At 39.3% G+C, this 26,704-nt stretch overlaps 1 protein-coding gene across 1 annotated transcript in view; it reads left to right on the top strand.

Moving 5' to 3' along the window:
* Positions 1–26,280, top strand: part of RGS5 (regulator of G protein signaling 5) — an 87,868-nt gene extending 61,588 nt beyond the window's left edge. The window contains exons 4-5 of the mRNA XM_003415209.3: positions 6,027–6,193; positions 20,507–26,280. Coding sequence (XP_003415257.1) covers positions 6,027–6,193; positions 20,507–20,668 — 329 coding nt within the window. The 3' untranslated portion in view covers positions 20,669–26,280. The remainder of the gene's footprint in view (positions 1–6,026; positions 6,194–20,506) is intronic.
* The last annotated feature ends 424 nt before the right edge of the window (positions 26,281–26,704 follow it).

Raw genomic sequence — 26,704 nt, 5'->3', positions numbered from 1 at the left:
GGGGACCTCACCAAATGGAATACACAGGAATCAAATTGACTACATCTGTGGAAGGAGATGACAAAAAAAGCTCAATATCCTCAGTCAGGAGAGGGCCATGGGCCGACTGTGGAACAGATCAGCAATTGCACATATGTAAGTTCAAGATGCAGCTGAAAAAATTAGAACAAGTCCATGAGAGCCAAAGCATGACCTTGAGTATATCCCACCTGAATTTAGAGACCATCTCAAGAATTGATTTGATGCTTTGAACACTAAAGACCAAAGATCAAATGAGTTGTGGAATGACATCAAGGACATCATACATGAAGACAGCAAGAAACCAAGAGGTCATCAAAAAGGCAAGAAGGAAAGAAAAGACCAAAATTGGTGTCAGAAGAGACTCTGAAACTTGTTTTTTAAGGTAGACTAGCTAAATCAAATGGAAGAAATAATGAAGTAAAAGAGCTTAAGAGAAGATTTCAAAGGGCAGCTCGAGAAGACAAAGTATTATAATGACATGTGCAAAGCCTGGAGTTAGAAAACCAAAATGGAAGAACACACTTAGCATTTCTCAAGCTGAAAGAACCAGAGAAAAAAATCAAGCCTCGAGGTGCAATATTGAAGAATTCAACAGGGAAAATATTAAATGATGCAGAAAGCATTAAAAGAAAATGGAAGGAATACACAGAGTCACTATACCAAAAAGTACCGATCAACGTTTAACATTTCAGGAGGAAGGATATGACCAGGAACAATGGTACTGAAGGAAGAAGCCCAAGCTGCACTGAAGGCATTGACAGAACACAAATTGAGATGTTTCAACAAAGGATGCAACACTGGGAGTGCTCACTCCTGTATGCCAAGAAATTTGGACGACAGCTACCTGGCCAACAGACTGGGAGAGATCCATATTTGTCCCCATTCCAAAAAGTGTGATCCAAGGGAGTGCATAAATTATAGAACACTGTCATAAATATCACACAAGTAAAATTTTGCTGATGATCGTTCAAAAGTGGTTGCAACAGTTTATCACCAGGAAACCACCAGAAATTCAAGCTAGATATAGAAGACAATGTGGAAGGATGTCTATCATTGCTGATGTCAGATGGATCTTGGCTGAAAGAAGAGAATACCAGAAAGACGCTGTGTTTTATTGACCATGCAAAGGCATTCTACTCTGTGGATCATAACGAGTTATGGATGACATTGCAAAGAAGGGGAATTCCAGAACACTTAATCGTGCTGGTGAAAAACCTGTACATAGGCTAAGAGGCAGTCATTTGAACAGAACGTGGGGATACAGCATGGTTTAAAGTCAGGAAAGGTGTGTGTCAGGGTTATATTCTTTCACCATATTTATTCAATCTATATGCTGAGCAAATAATCTGAGAAGTTGCACTATATGAAGAACAGAGCATCAGGATTGGAGGAAGACTCATTAACAACCTATGACATGCAGATGATACAACCTAGCTTGCTGAAAGTGAGGAGGACTTGAAGCACTTACTGATGAAGATTAAAGACTACAGCCTTCTTTATGGATTACACCTCAACATAAAGACAACAAAAATCCTCACGACTGGACCAGTAAGCAACATCATGATAAATGGAGAAAAGATTGAAGATGTCAAGGATTTCATTTTACTTGGCTCCAGAATCTACACCCACGGAAGCAGCAGTCAAGAAATCAAACGATGGATTTCATAGGGCACATCTGCTGCAAAAGACCTCTTTAAAGTGTTGAAAAGCAAAGATGTTACTTTAAGGAATAAGGTGCACCTGACCCAAAGCGTGGTGTTTTCATTTACCTGATATGCATGTGAAAGCTGGACAATGAGTAAGGAAGATGGAAGAAGAATTCATGCCTTTGAATTATAGCGTTGGTGAAGAATATTGAACCATGGACTGCCAGGAGAATGATTAAACCTGTCTTGGAAGAATTACAGCCAGAATACTCCTTAGAAACAAGGATTGGGAGACTTCATCTTAAGTACTTTGGACATGTTATCAGGAGGGATCAGTCCCTGGAGGAGGACATCATGCTTGGTAAATTAGAGCACCATCAAAAAAAGAAAGACCCTCAATGAGATAAATTGACACAATGGCTGTAACAACGGGCTCAAGCATCACAATGTTTGTGAGGATGGTGCAGGATTGCACAGTGGTTTCGTTCTGTTGTTCATAGGGACCCACTTGAGTGGGAATTGGCCCAATGCACCTAACAACAACGATAGCAGTATACAATGTTTTTCCTTTGTGCTACAACTGACTAGGATTTGTCTAACACTCATTTTATGTTCAAAGTGATCTTACAGGTGGTTTTATTTTGTCCTTTGGTAGGAGTGCGAACTCTATTTTACATGGATGTCAAAAGCAACATTGCTCATTAGGGCCAACTCCAGGATTTAATACAGGTCACAGCTCAGATTGTTTTGCTAAGACCAGAGAGTCAGGGGGTTTGCAACTGCTTCTTAGTGGATTCCTGAAGGGCTGTGTGGAGGGATATCCTGGGGCTCTGTGCAGGCTCAGCAGGGAGAAATAGGATGGTTCATCAGGGATGTGTGCCAGGAACTCTACAGGGGTGTGGAGTGGGCAGAGGGAATGGTGGTAGGGCAAGAAGAACATGTGTGTGCCTTGCAGAATAGAGACGTTTGGCCTGGAGTCTCTTTGACCCAGGAGGACTTCCTTAGGGGTGATGGGAATTCAACAGAGAGTCTCTGAGGAGTAAACCAATAGACAACCAGAGGCTAAGTGGGTAGTGGATGTTCGGAAGTCCTAGCAAGGGAGCCTCCAGAGAATCCCCCAAAGCCAGATGAGTGTCAAATGAGCTTTAAATATCTCCCACACCAACAGAGCATGAAGCCATTATATGAAGTTGAGTCTGGGTTTAAAGTCTGTAAACTGACAAAAAGCTTTGAAATTATCTTGTGGATGCCAATCAGAGTGATGCAAGCAGTACCCAGGAAACAGACTCATTGCACTGGGAAGTTATCTTGCAAGCTCCTTCCTTGGATATGTAGTAAATGTTAACATTGTTGGAAGTCCTGGAGTGTGCCTTCACGTCCTGAATGGCAGTGTTTGGGAGGATTGGGATTTTATCTCTACATTTCAAAGATAAAGATGCAGATGGGCAACTCAGAGCACCTGATCACTGTGGGGACCTGAGGCTAACGAGAATGAAGTTATTCAGCCTTATTTTGTGAAACTGTTTTTTCCTCCACAGCCTTAAACCCAATTGTCTGGGAGCTCATAAGACTTCATTCCTGCTGTCATTTCCTGACAGCTGGAAAGTGCCTGGGAATTTTTCCTTTTGACAAAGACTTTCTGACACCTTTTTGTCTAAGAAACAATGAAAGCTTTAACCATGACAGAGAGAGAATTAGGCCTTATTTCTACTTTTGACATATCCATAGTCTCCTGTGTCACTAAATTATGACAAGCAGTGCTGGATATATAATAGGAAATAAGGCCAGAGAGAGCAAAAATACAACTGATTTTATCCAGGTACAAGTTATCAAATGGGTTTAGAGTCATTCCTCTAGCCAAGTTTCTAGAGAAAATTGTTTATTCTACCTACCATGGCTGCCATGTGCATTTTTAGGTGTCAAAAAATAGGAAATATTTTTAGGGCAAGTACTGGGGGAGGAGATTGAAATGTGAAGTGCCTTGTTTTGGATTCTGAATTCTCTCGTGGCTCTAAACCATGGTAATGATCACACGAACCATTTGGTTTCTTTAGCATCATTGAATGGGGTTGAGGAGACCGTGAAGGGCATGGCGACAGTAAAAATGTATATAAGGTAAATTGGAAAAAGGACAACCTTGTATCTCCAGTTCCATCATCAGGAAAATTGTGTGCTCGTGTGTAAAATCAGCTTATTAGGCAGTGAAGAGTGAGCCCATCGAATGGAAATTTAGAGTCTATAAAGAGAACTGGGGAGAAATATTTAAGGGAAAGGAAATGGACGGGAATTAGGTCAAAGGAAATGAATTTGAAACACGAATACGTTCCCCTAAGCAGAACTAATGGATTTCAGAAATGTCTCTTGGAGGGGGCAAATTAGAAGAAAACTGGACTCAAGTGCTGTGAGAGTCAGTCCTGCCCTCTGCCCAGGGAGGCAAAGTGACAAATTCCTAAGGGTCAGCTGGTAATTTTGACACAGCCTGTGGAAAACCAGAATTTTTCTCTTTCCCTTCAGAAATCTTTACTTCTCCTAGTTAGTATATGGACATGGGTTCTCTCCCAATAGATACACATTTGTTAGAACTTTGGCTTAAAAATTCATGTATCTATATATATAGGTAATCTAACTCTAAATCTCTAGAATATATAAAGTCGGAGCTTAAAGAGGAGGAAAGTAAATATTAGAGGCTCAGAATGATTTTTTCATTATTCTTCTCCAATGCCTTCCTAAATCCTCAGAATGCCTTTTACTCACGTACCGTTTGGATGTTGGAGCTGGGAGGGTAAGAAAGATAAAGAAAACAAAAGGTTAAGTCCTAAGAATCTTGTAATATTTATATAGATGTATATGTGTATATGTATTTGTAATAGATACATATACACTTTAAGTTATAAGCTGAAGTCTATTCTATAGTGTTCACAAGCAATGGAACACTGAAAACAGAATTACCACAGTTATATTACATTTAATATTTAAATTTATAATTGATTATGTTAATCAAACTAATGATTTAATATGTTTCAAAAACAAATGTGTCATTGATAACTGGATGCCTCCTCCCACTCATCCTTCAGGCCTACGTTGAATGTCACTTCTTCATGGAGGCCTTCTCTAACCCTAAACTGAAGTTAGCACCCTCCTGACACTATCTTTCGTATGCTTCCTTCATTGTGTAAATGCATCTTTCACATCTTTATTTTCTTTCTGCTTCCTCCAGAATCTATAAGCTTTGTTAGGGCAGGAACCATGTGTATTTTACTCCCCATAGTGCCTGGAACATACTACTTGCTCAAAAATCATCTGTAGAAACCCAAAAGAATAAAATAAGATTATAAGCTGTGTATATAAAAAATACCATGGTCAATATTATACCATGGTCAATATTAACATTACTTAAACAACCAAACCAAGGTTTTAATTTACTCTTTTCTCTTTGGGAATGGATTACTGTGCAGAATAGCATTAGTGTTACTGTTTGATGCCATATCTTGTTTAACATTTATCACCCAAATATACAATGCGCTCAATTTTTTTTACAAGATAATGTGGTAAATTCCTATGTCGTGTTCCCTGTGACTCCCCATGATGGCGTAGGGCTCAAGCATCATGTTCTCTCCCATCTCCCTACATCTCTGTCCTGTCCCTCTTCCATCCCAGTGAAGGTATATAGAAAGGCAGATGTGAAATAACTAAACCTTGTGCATAGAGTACCATTGGTAAACCCTCTTCTATTCTCTCCCTGATATGACATTTGTTCTGACCTTATATTTTTCTCAGTCCAAGTGTGGTAGAAAGCAGGCGGCCATTATTGGACAGTTCCTGCTCCAGGAAGTTGAATCATTCAGTTATTGAGAAATAGTTTAGAATAATGGATAAGTGCAGAGACTCTCAAGTCAGATGGCCTAAATTTGAATCCTGACTCTGCCACTTACCAGCTGGTTAACAGTAGATAAGTCACTTACCCTCTGGCCTCAGTTGTGATGGTTATAGTGTCTGCCTCTTACATATATGAAGTGGATTCAGAGAGTTGACATCTGCAAGATTCTTACGCAAACCACTGAAATATATAGTGAATAAGCTTAAATGGGCTTTTCCATAATGGAATACCCAAAAACCAAAAAACCCATCGCTGTTGAGTTGATTCCGACTTACAGAGACCTTTATAAGGATAGAGTAGAACTGCCCTCATAAGGTTTCCAAGGAGTGGCTAGTGGATTTGAACTGCTGAACTTTTGGTTAGCAGCTAAGCTCTTAATCACTGAGCCATCAGGGCTCCATAATGCAATACAGTGTTTGATAAATAAATATGTACATACATACATACATTTTCCCCAATTGATTTTGTTTGTTTCTTGATAGATGGACTTGCCAGCTTCAAAAATTTCCTGAAGTCTGAGTTCAGTGAGGAAAACCTTGAGTTCTGGATTGCCTGTGAGGATTACAAGAAGATCAAGTCCCCTGAGAAGATGGCTGAGAAGGCAAAAGAAATTTATGAAGAATTCATCCAAACTGAAGCTCCTAAAGAGGTTGGTCCTGAGGCGTAGGTGGATGAGCAAGGGCAGTGAGAGTCAGGCCAACAACTACCTGGAGAGGATGTACATCTGAGATATAGGCCTATGAGTTTAGAGCCTAGAGGTTAGGTCACCTTTATTAAGCACCTACTGAGGGCAAGGGTGAGCAATATGGTCAAGCAGATGTAAACTTGAATCCTATTGAGACCGATTCCAGCTATATGAACCTTACTTGAGTAGTAAGTAATCTCGAATGATAATAATACCTCTTGTGTGATCTTGGATGAACTACTGAATCTCCCTTTCTTTTTTTTTATTATAATGTTTTATTATTGTGTTTTTGGTGAAGTTTACACAGCAAATTAGGTTTCCATTTAACAATTTCTGTACATTTGTTTGGAGCCCTGGTGGCACAGTGGTTAAGAGCTCAGCTGTTAACCAAAAGGTTGGCAGTTCAATTCCACCTGCCCTCCTGGAATACTCTATGGAGCAGTTCTACTCTGTCCTCTAGGGTTGCTATGAGTTAGAATGGACTCAATGGCAATGGGTATGATATAGATGTGTTCACTGACGTTGGTTACATTTTTCATGGTGCAGTGGTTAAAGCAATTGACTACTAACTGAAAGTTCAGCAGTTTGAAACCACCAGCAGCTCCACGGGAGAAAGATGTGGCATTTATAGCCCCAGAAACCCTATGGGGTCGCTATGAGCTATGAGTCAGAATGGACTCAACAGCAGTGGGTTAACATTTTTATTACAGTCATGCGTTACTTAACGTCCACAATACATTCTGTGAAATAGGACATTATGTGATTTGGACATTGTGCGAACACCATATCATGTACAGGCAGTCCCCGGGTTACGAATGACTACTTACATACAACCTGTAGTTACGAATCAACCCCCATAAAGTCTATTATATTGAAACCTAATGGGGGCCTGCTTTTGGTCGTCGTTGTTATGGCTGCTGCCACAACAGTGACTCAGAGGGAGTGGACTGAGATGAAGCAAGCGAGGAGGGAGCAAAGCGCCCCCACCTTCCCCACCCCCACCCCCTGCTGAGGAGCAGGAACAGCCCCAGTCCTGCAGCTCCTATGCCACTGCTGTCTGGCTGCCTGCCTTCCCCCCTGGACAAAGCCCAAGAGCCTGCGTCCAGAGCCATGTCCTCTGCCTCTTTGTCTGTATTCCACCCATGGTCCACTGCTGCAAGAGTCTAGATTTGGAGCCTTTAAAACCATTAGGGGGAAATAATGGCCAAAAGGGAAGCTGATTTCCCTTAAAAAAAAAAATGGATCATCAAACTATATGTGGTCAGATGTTACCTGAACAGACGTTATGTGACGCATGACTCTATTTCTGTTCTGGTTGTTCCGTTTCCATTAATCTAGCTTCCTTGCCCCCTCCCTTACATTCTCATCTTTGCTTTAGGGTAAATGTTGACTGTTTGGTCTCATGTAGATTATATTTTAAAGAAGCACAGTACTCATGGGGGATATAGTTTATTTTATGAGCCAATCTGTTACTTAACTGAAAGGTGACCTCTATGTTTCAGTACAAACTTTGAAGGGTATCTCAGGGCACTAGTCTTGAGGTTTCCTCCAATCTCTATTGGTCCAGTAAGTCTGGCCGTTTTTTAGCAATGTGAATTTTGATCTACATTTTTTTCCCATTCCATCCAGGAATTTCTGTTTTATCCCTGGTCAGAACAGTCAGTAGAGGTAGACAGGCACCATCTAGTTCTTCAGGTCTCAGGATAAATGAGGCTGTGGTTCATGTAAGCTATTAGTCCTGTAGACTACTTTATGTTTTGAGTCTTTGGTTTCCTTCTTTCTCTTTTGCTCCAGATGAATAGAGACCAATAGTTATATCTTAGATGGCTGCTTTCAAGCTTCTAAGACTCCAGATTCTCCTCTCCAAACTAGGGTGTAGAACATAAAGTTTATGAACTACGTTATACCAATTGACCAAGTTGTCCCATGAGACTATTGTCCTAAACCTTCAAATCGAGTAAACCAATCCAGCAAAGTGAGTGCTTATGTCTAGAAAGAATCTGTAACTGTGACTCCTATATGCCTTATTACATATACGTGTGTATATATGGAGCCCTGGTGGTGCAGTGTGTAAGAGCTTGGCTGCTAACCAAAAGATTGGCAGTTCGAATCCATCAGCTGCTCTTTGAAAAACCTATGGGGCAGTTCTACTCTGTCCTATAGGGTGCTATGAGTTGGAGCCAACTCAATGGCAATGGGCTATGTATGTACAGCACACACATATGTGTATATACATATGCCTACAGATACGACTATACGTGCACCCATGTATACACACATATACCTTCCTATGCACATATATGCATACATATCTACCTATGTAACCACACTGATAATTTTGGTTGTTATTGCTGTTGTTGCAACATTTATATGTTATCGCGTTTATCAAATATATCTCTTATTCTTGATACACAAGTGTCATCATTTACCCTGGTCAAACTATATACACTTTAGCAACATTTGAGATTGCCTTTCCCGTCCCCCAAAATAACAAGGGTCTGCTGTCTAGAAACCGACTCCCCTGATAAGCACCAATGAACACTGATTTCTGTATGCATACCTCTACTTGTCTTTTTATAAGATTGTGATCATACAATATTTGTCCTCTCGTGATTGACTTATTTCACTTAGCATAATGTCCTCCAAATTCTTCAACTTTATAAAATATTTTGAGAACTCATCATTATTCATTATAGCTGTGTAGTATTCCACTGTATATATGTTTCACATTTTGTTTATCCATTCTTCCACAATGGACACTTAAGTGGTTCCCATCTTTTTTCTATTGTGAATAATGCTGCAAAGGTATCCATAGGTCTACTTGTGTCACTACAATTAGATCTCTAGGTTATATACCTTGGAGTAGGATTACTGGATCATAAAGTATCCCCACACTTGTCTGTTAGTTTGTTGTACAATACATGCTGCTGTGATGCTAGAAGCTATGCCACCAGTATTTCAAATACCAGTAGGGTCACCCATGGTGGACAGGTTTTAGTGGAGCTTCCAGACTAAGACAGACTAGAAAGAAGCACCTGGCAGTCTACTTCTGAAAAAATTAGCCAGTGAAGACCTTATGAATACGAGCAGAACACTGTCTGATATAGTGCTGGAAGATGAGCCCCTCAGGTTGGAAGGCACTCCAAATAAAACTGGGGAAGGGCTGCCTCTTCAAAGTAGTGTCAACCTTAATGATGTGGGTGAGGTTAAGCTATCACGACCTTCATTTGCTGATGTGGCATGACTCAAAATGAGAAGAAACAGCTGCAAACATCCATTAATAATCAGAACATAGAGTGTACAAAGTATGAACCTAGGAAAATTGAAAGTGGTCAAAAATGAAATGGAACACATAAAAATTGATATCTTAGGCAATTGTGAATTGAAATGGACTGACATTGGCCATTTTGAATTGGACAATCATATGGTCTGCTATGCTGGGAATGACAAATTGAAGAGAAATGGCATCATATTCATCATCAAAAAGAACGTTTCAAGATCTATCCTGAAGTATCATGCTGTCAGTGATAGGATAATATCCATACACATACAAAGAAGATCAGTTAAAAAAAGACTATTATTCTAACTTACCCACCAACCACAAAGCAAAAGATGAGGAGATTGAAGACCTTTAACATATTCTGCAGCTAGAAATTGATGAAATATGCAATCAAGATGCAGTGATAATTACTGGTGATTGAAATGTGAAAGTTGGAAACAAAGAACGATCAGTGGTTGGAAAATATGGCCTTGGTGATAGAAATGATATCAGAGATTTCATGACAGAATTTTGCAAGAGGAATGACTTCATTACAAATACCTTTTTTTTTTTTAACAACTTAAATGGTGATTATACAAGTGGACCTCGCCACGCAGAATACACAGGCATCAAATCAACTACATCTGGAAGATGATGGAGAAGCTCAATATCATCAGTCTGAACAAGGCCAGGAGCTGACTGTAGAACAGACCATCAATTGCTCATATACAAGTTCAAGTTGGAGCTGAAGAATATGACAGCAAGTCCACAAGTGCCAAAATATGATCTTGGATATATCCTACCTGAATTTAGAGACCACCTCAACAACAGATTTGATGCATTGAACACTAACAACCAAAGATCAGACGAGTTGTGGAAAGACATCAAGGACATCATACATGAAGAAAGCAAGAGGTTATTAAAAAGGAAGGAAAGAAAGAAAAGACCAAAATGAATGTCATAAGAGACTCTGAAACTTGCTCTTGAACTTTAAGAGCTATGGCAAACGGAAGAAATGATGAAGTAAAAGACCTGAACAGAAGATTACACAAGGCAGCTCTGAGACAAAGTAAATTATTATAATGAAATGTGCAAAGACCTGGAGTTAGAAAACCAAAAGGGAAGAACACACTCAGCGTTTCTCAAGCTGAAAGAACTAAAGAAAAATTCAAGCCTTAAGTTGCGATATCAAAGGATTCTACGGGGAAAATATTGAATCCAGGAAGCATCAAAGAATATGGAATAGACAGAGTCACTGTATCAAAAAGAATTGGTTGACATTCAGCCATTTTGGGAGGTGGCATATGATAAAGAACTGATGGTACTGAAGGACGAGGTCCAAGCTTCACTGAAGGCATTAGCAAAAAACAAGCTTCCAGGAATTTACAGAGTACCATTTGAGATGTTTCAACAAACAGATGCAGTGACAGAGGTGCTCACCTATCTTTTTTTTTTTTTTCAATTGTGCTTTAGGTGAAAGTTTACAAATCAAGTAAGTCTCATACAAAAAGTCATGCACACCCCACCGTATACTTCCGGCTGCTCTCCCCTTAAAGAGACAGCACATTCCCCCTCTCCATCCTGTATTCCCCACGTCCATTCAACCAGCTCCTGTCCCCCTCTTCCTTCTCATCTCGCCACCAGACAGGAGTAGCCCACATAGTCTCCTGTGTCTACTTGAGCCATGAAGTTCACTCCTCACTAGCATCATTGTCTATCTTATAGTCCAGGCCAATCCCTGTCTGTAGAGTTGGTTTTGGGAATGGTTCCAATCTTGGGCTATCAAAGGTTCTGGGGACCATGACCACCAGGCTCCCTCAGGTCTCAGTCAGACCATTAAGCCTGGTCTTTTTAACGAGAATTTGAGATCTGTAGCCCACTATTCTGCTCCATCAGGGATTCTCTGTTGTATTCCCTCTCAGGGCAGTGATTGGTGACAGCTGGGCACCATCTAGTTCTTCTGGTCTCAGGCTGATGGAGTCTCTGGTTTATGTGGCCCTTTCTAACTCTTGGGCTCATATTTACCTCGTGTCTTTGGTGTTTTTCGTTCTTTGCTCCATGTGGGTTGAGACCAATTGATGCATCTTAGATGGCCGCTTGCTAGCGTTTAAGACCCCAGACGCCTCTCACCAAAGTGGAATGCAGAATGTTTTCTTAATACATTTCGTTATGCCAATTGACCTAGATGTTCCCTGAAACCATGGCCCCCAGACCCCTGCCCCTGCTACTGTGGCCTACGAAGCCTTTGGCTATATTCAGGAAACATCTTTGCTTTTGGTTTAGTCCAGTTGTACTGACTTCTTCTGTGTTGTGTGTTGCCCTTCCCTTCACCTAAAAAAATTTTGGTCTACAATCTAGTTAGTGAATATCCCTCTCCCTCCCTCCCCACCCTCATAATCATCAAAGAATATTTTCTTCTGTGTTTAAAACCTTATCTAGACTTCTTATAATAGTGGTCTCATATAATATTTGTCCTTTTGCAATTGACTAGTTTCATATAGCTCACTTGTCTTGCCAAAAAATTTGGAAGATAGCTCCCTGGCCAACTGGAAGAGATCCAAGGAAAGGTGATCCAACAAAATGCAGAATTATTAAACAATATCATTAATATCACACACAAGTAAAATTTTGCTGAAGTTCATTCAAAAGGAATTGCAGCAGTACATTGACAGAGAGCTGCTAGAAGTTCAAGCTGGATTCATAAGAGGACATGGAATGACGAATATCATTGCTGATATCAGAGGATATCAGAAAGACGTTTACCTGTGTTTTTTTTTTTTTTTTTTTGACTATACAAAGGGATTCGACTATGTGGATTGTAATGAATTTTGGATAACATTCTGAAGAATGGGAATTCTAGAACACCTAATTGTGCTCATGAGGAATCTATACAATAGGTTGTAGTTCAAACAGAACAAGGGAATACTGCGTGGCTTAAAATCAGGAATGGTGTGTGTCAGGGTTGTATCCTTTCACTATACCTATTCAATCTGTATGCTGAGCAAATAATCTGAGGAACTGGACTATATGAAGAAGAATGTGGCATCAGGATTGGAGGAAGTCTCATAAACAACCTGAAATATGCAGATGACACAACCTTGCTTGCTGGAAATGAAGAAGACTTGAAGCACTTACTAATGAAGATCAAAGGCTACAGCCTTTAGTATGGATTACACCTCAACATAATGAAAACAATCCTCACGACTGGACCAATGAGCAACATCATGATAAACAGAGAAAATACTGAAGTTGCCAAGGATTTCATTTTACCTGGATCAATAATCAATGTCCATGGAAGCAGAAGTCAGGAAATCAAATGATGTATTGTATTGGGCAAATCTGCTGCAACAGACTTCTTTAAGGTGTTAAAAAGCAAAGCTGTCACTTTGAGGACTAAGGGCACCTGACCAAAGCCATGGGATTTTCAATCACCTCATATGGATGTGAAAACTGGACAGTGAATAAGACCGAAGAAGAACTGACACTTTTTAATTATGGTGTTGGTGAAGAATACTGAATATACATACCATGATCCTCCAGAAGAACGAACAAATCTGTCTTGGAAGAAGTACAGCCAGGATGCTTCTTAGAAACAAGGATGGCAAAACCTCATCTCACATACTTTGGGCAGGTTATCAGGAGGGACCAGTTCCTTGATAAGGACATCATGCTTGCTAAAAAGAAGACCTTCCAGGATATGGATTGACACAGTGGCTGCAACAATGGGCTCAAACATAATGATAGTGAGGGTGGCGCGGGACCGGGCAGTGCTTCCTTCTGTTGTATATAGGGTCGCTGTGAGTCAGAACCAACTCGAATGCACGTAACAATAAACAAGAACAAGATATTTCTATTTCTAGCTTTTTAAGGAAGTTCCATGCCATTTTCCATAGTGGTTGTATGTAACATTTTGCAATCCCTCCAGCAGTTTATAAGGGTTGCAGTCTCCCCACAACCTTGTCCATCGGCATTTATTGTTGTTTTTAGTCAGCGCCATTTTTGCAGCAGTGAGATGATATTGTAGTTTTGATTTGCAACTCTGTAATGGCTAATGATCACCAGCATCTTTTCATGTGTTTGTTGGCCACTTGAATGTCCTCTTTAGTGAAGATTCTTTTCATATCCTTTGCCCATTTTTTAATTTGTTTGTATTTTTTTTTTTGAGGTGCAAAATTTTCTGTATATTTAGAGATTAGACTTTTATCAGATATGTCACTCTGAAAGATTTTTTCCCCACTCTGTAGGTTGTCCTTTTACTGTTTTGATAAAGTATTTGATGAGCATAGTATTATGAGGATGAAATCACACAGTACATGTGAAAACATATATCTCTGTGTATGAAATAATGCCAGATGTGTTTGTACTACTTGCCTTTCCTCTCCCTCTTTCTCTTTCCTTCCCTTTCATTTTCTTTCCTTCAATCTTCTCTCATTTTCACTTCTACCTTCCTCCATCATCCTCTCCCCACCCTATTATGCCTTTGTCATTCACTATTTTATACTCTAATTGGGACCAAAGGTCATCTACTCATTAAAATCAAAATATTACAAGGCAACGGTGCTAGAAATGTTGAAAGTCAGTAGGCCATTAATTGAGCGCTATAGACAAGATGTGTATTGATTTCAAAGAATTATTAACATATCTGCTCTTTTCTTTGCTATTTATGAAGCCTACTTAAAAATCCTGTGGAATTCAGTTTGACCACAGCAAGACCATCGTGATTTGGCCAGACCACTCTAATTCCGCATTGTACCCTTCAATCCAATCTGTATGTGTTTTCTTTTCATCTTTTTCATTGTTTTTGATTTTGTATTTGCTGTGTCTTTATGTTTTTCTTCTTTCTTATTTTGATGTGTAGGATTGTTAGTTTCCTTTGTGGTTACCTTAATATTTACCCCTATTTTTCTAAAAGTAAACCAATCTTTTATTTCTTTATGTCTCCTTGACTTCCTCTCCATGTGAAAGATCTATGACTACATTTTTTAGTTCCTCTTTTTTGTTTTAATGCTGTCATCTTTTACATATTAATGTCTTTGTTTCCCTATTTTTAGTGTTTTAGCTTTGATTTATTTTTGTGACTTCCCTATCTGGTTGATACCTGGTTGCTCTGTCCTGTGTTCTAGCCTTGGGCTGTTACCTGATGTTATTGATTTTCTAACCAGAGGACTTCCTTTAGTATTTCTTGTAATTTTGGTTTGGTTTTTGCAAATTTCTTAAACTTCTGTTTATCTGGAAATGCCCTAATATCACCATCAAATTTGAGAGATAGTTTTGCTGGATACATAATTCTTGGCTGGCAATTTTTTTCCCTTCAAGGTTTTATATATGTATTCCATTGCCTTCTTGTCTTCATGGTTTCTGCTGAGTGGTCCAAGTTTAGTCTTATTGACTCTCCTTTGCAGGTGACTTTTCATTTATCCATAGCCACTCTTAAAATTTTCTCTTTGTCTTTGGTTTTGGCAAATACGATTATGTCTTGGTGACTTTCTTTTGGAATCTACCTTACGTAGGGGTCAATGAGCATCTTGGATAGTATCTTCTCATCTTTCACCATATCAGGGAAGTTTTCTGCTGAAAAATCTTCAACAATTCTCTTTGTATTTTCTGTTACCCTCTCCTGTCCTGGTACTCCAATCACTCCTAGGTATTCCTCTTGATAGACTCCCACATAATTCTTAGGGTTTCTTCATTTTTTAAAATTATTTTACCTGATTTTTCCACAAATAAGTTGGTGTCAAGTGCTTTATCTTCAGTCTCACTAATTCTGACTTCCACTGCCTCAATTCTGCTCCTATGACTTTCGATTGAGTTGTCTAATTCTGAAATTTTATTGTTAATCTTCTGGATTTCTGCTTACTCTCTGTGGATTCTTGCAGCCTATTAAATTTGTGATTGTGCTCTTCTATAATCTTCTTAAATTCCTCTATTGCTTTGTCTCTGTGTTCTTTGGCTTATTCTGTATTTTGCCTGATCTCCTTCCTGATCTCTTGAAGATTTCTGTATGTTAATCTTTTGTGTTCTACCTCTGGTAATCCAGGAAGTTATCTTTCTCTGGAAGCGATCTTGATTCTTTGCTTTGGGAGCTTGCTGAAGCCATCATAGTCTGCCTCTTTATGTGATTTGATATGGACTGTTGTCTTCAAGCCATCAATAAGTTATATTTATTTATTTTATGTTTGCTTACTGTGTCTTAGCTTCTTGTTTTATTTTGTTTTGATATGCTGAAATAGGCTGCTCATGTGAGCTAGTTTGACTATTGGTGCCTTTGAAGCTCTAATATCCTGTCACCAGGTGGTTATATTTGTTACTAGGTGTGCGAGCCTGGGAGTCCATTTACTTTTCTGTATGGATTCAGCTCAGGTGTACAGATAGTTGGTCACAAGTGTGTGGTGCAGGTACTTATCTACAGTCCTAGACAGGCAGGGGTGATTGGAGTAGGCACAGGTATCTGGCTGCAGTAGGGGTCATGCACTGAGCAAGGCAGGAGGCTGATGCCCCTGTTCCCTAGAGAGCATAGGTGGGTGAGTTTTGCAGCCAGACTATGGGCACCCAATGCTGTTGGCTGTAAGGAAAGGACTGGGAGACACCACTTATTCTTGGACCCTTGTTGCAGGTGACTAGGTGGTGTGGGTGGATCAACCAGTCCTCAGGCCTCTGATGTGGGTAGTTAAGGAACCTTCTTAATGTGCAGAGGGATGTCAAATGTCATGAACCTACCACTCCACCATATAACTGATACAGTGAAGTTAGGCTTCAGGTATATACCCCGTTGTACTGTGCTAATGAGGGTCTATGCTGTTGAAATGGGCCTACACAGGTCTATGCAGGGGTGAAAGGAATTCAAAGTCCGTGGGCCCCTTATGCCTGTGCCTAGGCAAAGGAGCTGTATCCGCCCTGAGTTCCTGGCTTAGGGGAGCTGAGAGATTTTTTTTTTTCCTGTTTGTTAGTTCATTCCCTCTCCCAGGCCAGGAGAATGGCTCAGAGCATATGATGGGCCCTACTTCTGGCCCAGGGGAAGTGGCAATCACTGAAGCTGGCCTGGGACATGGTGCAGAGCAGGGAGGGAGCAGGGAAAAGGGAGAGAAGTTCTTCCCAAATGGGGTGTTTTTTTATCTACATGGTAAGTTAGACACATGTACTTATCTTTTGCCTATTGAGGGCTACTTCTCACTGGTTCTAAAGAGTTGAGCAGACTCTCTGCCGCTCAGTCTCTCCTGATGTGGAAAATGCTCCCTGAACGCCTGCTTGCCTCACTGCACTTGTCAGCTGATCTGGCCTGCAGGGGCAGGGTGCCAGTTCCCACCCAGTCAAGTCCTGCAACTCCTTGCTGCTTCCAAACTGTCTCTCCCTCCCCCACGACTCAGTTCAATCCCTCACCTTTGCCTTTGATGCTCAGGGCTCCTAGATTGTCATATATAATCAACTCACTTGTTTTTTGGGGTCTTTTGTTGTAAGAGAGACCACTAGAAACATCTCATTACTCTACCATCTTGGCCCCTCCTCCCTCAATCCAATCTGAACATTAAGATATTTCATCAGGGTTTGAAGTCAAGCACAGCGGTGATCTATGTAAGGCCTGTGGATAGGCAGCAATCTACTTAAGATAATTTGAGATGGGAAAACTCCTAATACCTCCTCTCCCTCACACATGCTCTAGGCTCCTAGAGTTCCACCATTTCCTATTTTTTCCTTTGGTTATGAATTATTCTTCACTGAGCTTTTTATTTAAAAGTAAATATGTTTGAGTGGATGGACACATCATATATCTTAATACAAAAAAATGTGCTTCCTCCATGACCCAGGTGATAGAGGTTAGGATCATGAGAGTATAGAGGACTGTGGGCCAAGGTGGGAATATGAAAGGGTACTATTAGGGAGCTAGGTTTAGTCTTACTGTGGGCATTAATTTTGACATAAATTTGACAGTCTCCCCTTCCACTCTTCATTCTCTCACCCCATGCACATTATGTTTGCATTTCCATACTTAAGATTCCATTTGTGCTGGGCCATCCTTTCCTCCTGTGTGCATGGAATCTCTACTTGTGAATGTTAACAAGGAGATTAATTTAGTGTTAAATTAGATGCAAATTTCCCCTGTTGAACAGGACTACCTGTTTCCAGCCAGCTTTCCTACCAACCTCATTCCTTTTACAAAATCCTGGAATTTGTTAAAACAGCTGCAAGTGCTGGTGTTCATTGCTCTGAGCTCTAGGCAAACATTGTTTCCATGTTCTTTATTAAAACATCAAGGGTTATCATGAAAATATGAGACATTAAAAATGAAGTTGAAAAATAAAGCTCTGGCTGACTGAGTTGCTAGAATAACCAAATGGTGGCCCTCAATTAAAAGGACATATGGGCTGTAATTTAGATAGAGCTGGCCTCCATTCTAAATAATCTCTGCTCATGTAGGTGTACAATAACATGCATAACAGCCCCAAATGCAGACAACCCAGGGTAATGTAGACTAATGAACCTGCACTGGCTACTAGAGAGAATGTGAATCCTACTTCTGGCACATAATAAGCAGCCAATAAATATTTATGAGATGAACGGATGTGATTATTCCAGCTCCAGACCTTCCTAGATGTATGATTTAGAGCAAGCCTCTATCTAAGGCTCTGTAATGTTCAGTGTCCTTAACTATAAACATCTCACATGTATGTGTGTATACCTATGGCATATTTATTAATTGTAGCTACTGTTTTTCTTAATTTCTCAAGTCTTGTATTTTGACCTAAAAATTTACTATTTCATTTTGATAATTGGCAGATTGACCTATATAACAAATTTACTCAAGCAAATAATACCGTATATTTTTCATCTCAGAACATTCACTTAGCTCTTTAATATCAGGAAATGACCTAGAGATACAGTAGTGAGAATTGCAGACAAAGTTTATTTCAATAAATAATTTGTGCATTGCAAATTGTCATTTGACCATATTTAAAAATAACAAAATACACCCACTCTTCGCTTATTGATGTAGTTAGATTCCAAAGATCAGTATTTCATGAAAATGGGGGATGACTACAACAGATTGCAAAATGGAGGATGACTACATCATTATATAACTACCGATCACATCATTATATAACTGCCAGATTAGGTCATTATTTTACTACCAAATTACAACATTACTTAACTGTGCCTCACAGCTCAGCATTCGTTACTGCCAAACATAAGTCATTAACATGCAAAATAGATAGTAGCTTTTTTACTATTGCTATAAATGTGAAATGTTGGATAACAAGATAGTTGATAAGTAAGGAGTGAATGTAGTATTTTCCTGCCCTTGTAAACAGATAAATATATACCAGAAAGATTCACTGGAGCTGAAGAAGGCCTATCCACATAAAAATAATAGGAAAATAGCTATCATTTGCTAATGGACACTGTGTATTAGAGGATTTTAAGTGTATTGCTTCTTTTTTTAAAAAGTAAGTTTAGGAGATACTTTGATAATTTTTAGAAATTCAACCATTTTAAGTTAGGCTGCCTACCTAGCTCAGTATATATTTAATATAAGAGAAGGAAGAAGCATTGCTCTCCTGTGAGGGGAAGAATAATAGGCTGAGAATTGAGAAATCTGTGTTACAGGCTCATGGCTGCCATATACAGTTGCCTGTGGGCATGTCACTTGACCCCATGGGGCCTCAGTCTTCACATGTGAAGGCAAGCATTGGGCTGCATCGCAGACTGCTATCTGTTGTGGAAGTTTGGTCTTCTACTGGTCTGCATAAAGCACGACAGCCCCTTTCACCTATGAAGATGCTTTCCTACCTCAACTCACTTCATCCTGGACTTTCAAGCATAGCTTCCTCCTGCAGTCTGTTGTGGCCTGGTACTCCCCAGCGATGCCTTTGTCCTTCATTCTGACCTGTAGCTGCTCCATAATTCTCTGAGCCTGTATAGCTCTTCTCAGTACCAGGGACCACTAGTAGCCCAGAAGAGACCTGCAACATTTTCCAGTGTACACTTTAGAACTGTTAGGCTGGCTTTGGGCTCTGTTTCTTTGTCTTTTACAATCAGACCCCTTAAGAGTCTTTAAAAGATATGATGTGATATATGAAGCTTCCTCTTAAATCATACTCAGACAAGCCCATGCAGGCTATACCCTGCACAGCTCCGGCGGCCCCATTTGCACAGACCCTTCTAAAAATGGTATTCCCTAGTATTGTGCAATGTAGCAGCCCTCAGGACAAATAAGTCACAACGTCTTCCAATGGTACAGTCTACTGGTTAAAAGCTTAGGCTCCACATTGCCAAGGATCTGAACCTTCTGCCTTCATGGCATCAACTATAAAATACGGATGACAGTATCTTCCTCTTAGAGTTGTAAGAGTAAAAGAGTTCATCTATGCACTCAGCACAGTGCCTGGCACAGACTAAAAAAAAAAAAAAAAAGACTAAGCACCCAATAAATATTAAACTCAATAAATATTAGCTGGCATTTTTATCATTATTCAGTCAGAACCACTGTTTCCTATGTCCTTGCTCTTCTGCATCCATCCAAAAGTTCCAGGTCCCTAGTCACAATTTCCTTCTCTCTCTTCACTCCCTCTACTAGGCATGAAGTCAAATGCTGTGATGGGTGGATTATAGCATCAGGACACTCTGGATTCAAATTCTAATTCTCTGGATTCAAATAAAGTTATTAACCTTGTAATACTGAAGAAACCATTTAACCTTTCTTCATATATATATATATATATATGCTGTAAAAGAAAGGAATGGTAGGGTTGTTGTGAGGATTATATGAAGTACAAATGGAATAGCTGATAGTAAGGGTCTGATATATCTAAACGTTGATTGAATCTTAATCTGAGTCATGCATATATTGGAGCATCAGTACCCCTAATGCTGCTTATCCCATTGCCTATAAAATAGAAATGTTTCTTACTCCTTTTGACTCTACCACCCTCATTTGTTTCATGGTGAGAAATGTTGATGCCTCCCCGCTCTCAGCAAGCCCTGTACCCCAGGCTGACTCAGTGACCCTGTCTCTTGACCTACAGGTGAATATTGACCACTTCACGAAGGACATCACGCTGAAGAACCTGGTGCAGCCTTCTCTGAGCAGCTTTGACGTGGCCCAGAAAAGAATCCATGCCCTAATGGAAAAGGATTCGCTGCCTCGCTTTGTGCGCTCTGAGTTTTATCAGGAGTTGATCAATTAGCAATTTAGTCAAGCTCTGAAAATTATCCTGTGTGTTATTCTTCAATAGTAACCCTGCATTTTCAAGTAACCTCCATATCTTCCCATAACAGCTTTGCTCAAAGATACTCAAACAGGGAAAATCCCAGGAAGCATTACATACTCATTTTGTACACATTGTTTTAAATGGTTGCCTATTGTCTGAATGCTTTCCTTCCCCAGTGCCTTCCTGCTCCATTCTTAATCAGGCTTGTTGTTTTCAGAATCATAAATCAAGGAAATATAAGACAAGAATATGATATTATTTAGTAGGGGCCAATTTGGCTTGGGTAATGGATCTCCACCTAATTTGGTCTGGAAAAAGTAAATGGATGTGGAAAGACCAATTTTAAGGAAGCTTGTTTCTTCAATTCTGATGGGGGAAATGGAAATCATCTCTAATTTTTTTTGGACTTGGTTGGTAAAAGATTTGACTTTTTAATAAAATACATTATTTAAAGTATTGATGTTCCCCTCAGAGTAACTTCATGTCAGCTAGAGGTTATAAATAGGAGATAGGACCACAAATATGCTGTGCTTATACGAAATCAATCTGAACACAGTTTATATTGATTGTATCTCCCTTATCCCTCACAAGTTTACCAAATTAAATCAGTTAAATCAATGACCTAATTTTAACAATGGGCTCTTTTATAAATATATCTACATCTAGGATCTAGGCCCCGTGTTTCCATTTTCAAATTATTTTGAATCCTTGTGAGTATAAAAGTCCCAAATTTCTAACTTCAATTACATAAAATAAAACTCTTGCTGCCCAAAGGTCATGGACGCTCCATAGACACAACCAAACTCCATGAGGGACCGAATTGCTGGGCTGGGGGCTGTGAGGACCACGGTCTTGGGAAACATGTAGCTCAATTGGCATAACAGTTTATAAAGAAAATGTTCTACATTCTACATTGGTGAATAGCATCTGGGGTCTTATAAGATACTCCACTGATCTCACCTCTTTGGGAGCAAAAGAGAATGAAGAAAACTAAAGACACAAGGGAAAAATTAGTCCAAGGAATAATGGACCACAACTACCATGGCCTCCACTAGTCTGAGTCCAGAACAACTAGATGGTGCCCAGCTACCACCAGTGACTGCTCTGACAAGGATCACAATAGAGGGTCCTGGACAGAGCTGGAGAAAAATGTAGACCAAAATTCTAACTCACAAAAAAAAGACCATACTTAATTGGCCTGACAAAGACTGGAGAAACCCCAAGGGTGTGGCCCCCAGACACACTGTTAGCTCCGTAATGAAGTCACTCCTGAGGTTCACCCTTCAGCCAAAGATTAGACAGACCCGTAAAACGAAATGAGACTAAAGGGGCACACCAGCCCAAGGGCAAGGACTAGAAGGCAGGAGGGGACAGGAAAGCTGGAAATAGGGACCCTAAGATCGAGAAGGGAGAGTGTTTACATGTCGTGGGTTGTTAACCAATGTCATAAAACAATATGTGTACTGTTTAATAAGAAGCTAGTTCTGTAAATCTTCATTTAAAGCACAATTAAAAAAAAAAAATAACACTTGCTGCCCATGGCAATGGGTTCCCACCTCGATGTCGAGAAGGCTGTATGCTAAATTGGAAAATATAATGCTAAGCCTAAAATGGCTGATTATCCTATGATGCCATCTATTTGTTTAGTAAAAAGTTACTATCTTCAGGATACCAAATTCTTTTGAAAAATTAATTTGACTACATACAGAAGCTTTCTGAGTGAGACGGAATTACCAAGTACCCTGGATTTTGTAAAACATTGTGGTTTCTTAACAACCCCAATTTTCCCTCACTATTTTGCTTCCAGTATTAGTGAATTGTATTTATAGTCAAAGGGCACATTTATACACCTAACATGCCTCATATGCAGCTAATTGATATGGCAATTGTATTTTTTAGCAGGTTTAAATTTTTAATTCTGTATTTTATTATTATAAGCCTTTATAGTTTTTTTTTCCCCTTCTCTTTAGTAGATTTGAAGAGTCAATGATTTGCATAATTTAGTAACAAAGAGAATAAAACTAAACCGTGTATGGGGGATAATCAAGACGAGGATGTTGAGTTGCTTCAAAAGTAAGAGACTATTTTTAAAAGGGTAAATAAAATTCTGAAATGCTTAAGTAGAAGGGTACATTTTTTAGTCTTATAATCCTCCCTTTGTTTTCCGTTTCATTCACACATTCCTAGTTTCACATATTTAGAGCTCTTTCATTCAGCAGTTTCTTAAGGTTATTGAACATGGGTAACTATATCACTGTATTCTTTAAGTAAACACTGAAGGTGTTTGTTGAGTTTTCCCTATTTTGGTTATTTCAAAGGACAATATGCCTTTCCTGAATACTTGCCATTTCATGTTCTGTAAATGGGTTGCAGTGATTGGCTCTCCTGCCAACAATTGCTAACGTGGTGTGAATTAATTCATATTTGTCAATATTGCCCACTCAAAGAAACCCTTCATCAATCAGATCAATATCGCGAGCGTGAAGGAGACTCTCATCCCATACGTTTGTGTAGGATTGACAAGCAACTCAGATTAAAAATTCCAGAGCATACTTCCTGACACCACTATCCTCAGTATCCATCTACCCTGCCCCAAGTCGGGAGAGATTTGCCAGCCCTTTACTTTCCTATGCAGCCAGAAGTTTTAAGAACTCAGGAATGTTAGATGAGTTATGTTTTCTTGAATGCCAAAACATTTTTAAGAAACATTCTAATTTAGTGAAAAATTCAAACATATGATTTGAAATATCCAAGTTTTTTAAAATGCACAGAGAGTTAACTTGATATTATAGATCTCACCCAGCTGGTTGATGCTTTGGGGACTTGAGTGGACTGTTCTCATGAGCACACCTGTGTAAGTGGGTTGATTTGTCAGTGGAAGATAAGAAGAGCCTTCACCTTCTCATAAGCTGAACTCAGGAGGTGGAGGGCAAGAGAGGGTACCAAAAGGGTAGTGCTGTGAAGGCTACAAAAAGAATGCCTTCCAGTCAAAGAACATTAACTGTACGTATATATACACATGTATATTTGAAAGTCTTCTAACATATGAAATGATAAAGTTAAAAAACACAAAAACTCCAGTCCCAAATGAGGAAACAAACATTAAGTATTAAAATTGCCTTAGAAAATTTATTTGAAAGCTTTAAAAAAAAATTAGGAAAAAAAGAAACTCATGGGACTGTTAGTTTCCATGGTAACAAAGAAAATACATTCTTTTCATGCTGAGAAATTAGAAAAATTGCGATGATCTTTCCAGGAAAGAAAAAAAGAAAAATGTGAAGTGTCTATTTATCACTCTCTTGCCTTCCTCCCCCTCCTCCCTACTTTCCCCAGAGTGAATTGTCTGGGAAAATATGAGGCTTAATAGGAGCCCTGCGGTGCTTGCATTTTCCTTTCTTGTGAAGATGTAACTACAGTTGTAAGTGGAGTTGGGATATGGAGAGGTGGTGGAACCAAATTGTGGTCAATGGGAGCAGGAGTAGATGCTTCTCATTCTTGAGAGAAACATAAGATTTGCCCAGGAAATGACCCACAACCTAGACTTCTCTGTCTGCTTAATCTGAGTTGGAGTCATACTAAGAGCTGAATTGGACCAGGACAAAGAGATATATTATTGACTTTATAGTAAGTTAGGGGGCTATATTCTATGTTTATCTGCTAAAGCAGTGCTTGTTGGTGTGGACAACCCTGTGCCTGCCCCTTACACACACACACACACACACACTTTTCTCTCTCCAGATAGACACATTCTGAAATACATCAGTTACAGGGACATTTCAGTAATTTTGCCTTCAAATCAGTAGTCAAGTGTATAGAAATATTTTGTGCCCCATGCCCTATATCTCTGGATTCCAATTCTCTGCTGTATAAATTATGCTTTAAGTGATTTCAGCCTTTAGCAGATAGAGAGAGGAACTTGGTGAAAGAATTTTTCAACCTTTACCAAGCAATGGATTTCACTGGATCGATGTGTTCTCTGTACACGCCATTTTGATAGGATGGCACTATTATTTCCCAAAGAGTAATAGGTGTCCAAAAATTTCATTAAATACTTGATCATTAACAATTCAGTTAATAAACTGATAGGTGTTACTTGCCAGGACTTTGCAGAATTATCAGTTTCCTCAAAAATTTGACAATTTGAGAATCATTTAAAAGGCTGATTACATTTCATGGAAGTGATTTTTATCCCTGAAATCACTCACTCTGGTGATTTTTCCCTTGTTTCCTAGGAATTTAGCAGGTTTAGGAGACAATGGAATCAAGAGAAGAAAGGGGAAGAAGGAGAGAAGGAATGTGGGAGTGAATTAAGTGCTCAGAACCCATTAATTAAACCCATTGGTAAAGAAACTTTTAAGAGCAGCTCAAAGTTATTGAAAATCCAATTTACTTCTTGCTCTCATCTTCCAGATTTGCAGGAAAGAATTTTTTGACTCATCATGAAGCTATATGAGAAACTTCACTTTAACACTCTAGAGAGTATTGACTAGAGAAAAAAAACAAATATGGGGAATCTGCTTTCCCCGTTTGGCTTGCAGGTACCAAAAAGTAGAGAGTGGAGAACTCATTTTCCAACATCCAAGCATCCAAACCCAAGGGCCAGGCAGCTCTATGCAGGTTCTGGACTGAGATCTTGGTGCATCTCAGTATATTCTGTCTGAATTGTCATTAGACTTCTCTGATTTTCTAGGCTTTCCATTGTATTATGCAAAATGTACATTTGACACTTGCTTTGCCCAAGACTCTTTAGTTAATGATTTAGCTGCTGCTGCTTAAGTCAAACACACTTTTCACTCAAATAGGTGATGTGGCAGAACAGAGCAATAGATATCCAAAGAAAGAGTCTCCCCAGCATCAGTAAACCATCCTGAAACTGAAAAGATCAACTCTTCCAAATGTGGAGACATTTGTGGCTTTGAACAGAAAGTCATAGCATAAAGTTGCAGGCCAAAAATTTTAGGAGCATTTAATAATAATCATCTTTTTTTTTTTTCTAGTAGAGATACTGCAAATCAACTTCTCAACACATATGTGCAGTCTCTTGCAAGTTACTTGTCCTCTCACTTGATATAGTCCTCCTTCTCACCCCAGCCCCATACTCCTTTTGTCCTCTCCCCCAGAAGAGGAGATATTTAAGAGTTGGGAATAACCACAATTACTTGATAATGAATAGATTAAAAACATTTAACTTCCTATCTAGGAAAATGTAGATGCTAAGACTTCGTGAGCATAGGCGAAATGAAGGGAAATGATGAAAAATTTGCCTTTGGAGACAAGTTATCTGGATAACTTCTGCCAAAAGTTTTTTCTTCTGTCATACACTACCAGGATATGGGAGAACTGAATTATAATTCTCAACTCTTCTTCAGGTGATACAGCCCAGAGAATGGAATAAAAATGAAAGGTTTGGAAGTTCATTTGTCAGCACTATCTCGTAAGCTTTTCATTCAGGAACTGTATTTATCTTCTGGATTTGTATCCAATACTTTATGTACTATGTGAATCATACTTCTTGATAAGTAAAGCACCAAATATGTATCTGTAACCATGATCACATACAATATATTAAATATATATCTACATAACAGTCTCACATGAATCTTTCTTGACTCCTAAGCATTCTTTATATGAAACACTTTTCCTAAAGATAGGCTCGTTTCTTCACTATGCTTTTTATATCTCATGAGCTCTTGATCGATTGAGAAGATCCCTATCCCAAGAAGTATCAACCATAATATAGTATGGCAAGTAAAACTCAGAGAGGGAGATATAAAGTGTTCCATTTTTAGGTACTCCATTGACCATTTTCAGGTGACAACAATGTATTAACCCACTATCATCACTGTTAGGAACTAACTGAACCCATTAGATCAATTTTCAGTGACTATAGCCATTCTCTTTTCCTCCCACACCAATGAAAGGTCTGAAATCCAGGTACCCCTGCAAGCAGCTCAATTCTATGACCTTAGATTCAGTCCCTGGATCTCGAATCATCATTTTGGAGAAGCTAAG

Source organism: Loxodonta africana, chromosome 3 (assembly GCF_030014295.1).
Source record: "Loxodonta africana isolate mLoxAfr1 chromosome 3, mLoxAfr1.hap2, whole genome shotgun sequence".
Classification (NCBI taxonomy): Eukaryota; Metazoa; Chordata; class Mammalia; order Proboscidea; family Elephantidae; genus Loxodonta; species Loxodonta africana.
This window is presented reverse-complemented; position numbering and strand designations above follow the sequence as displayed.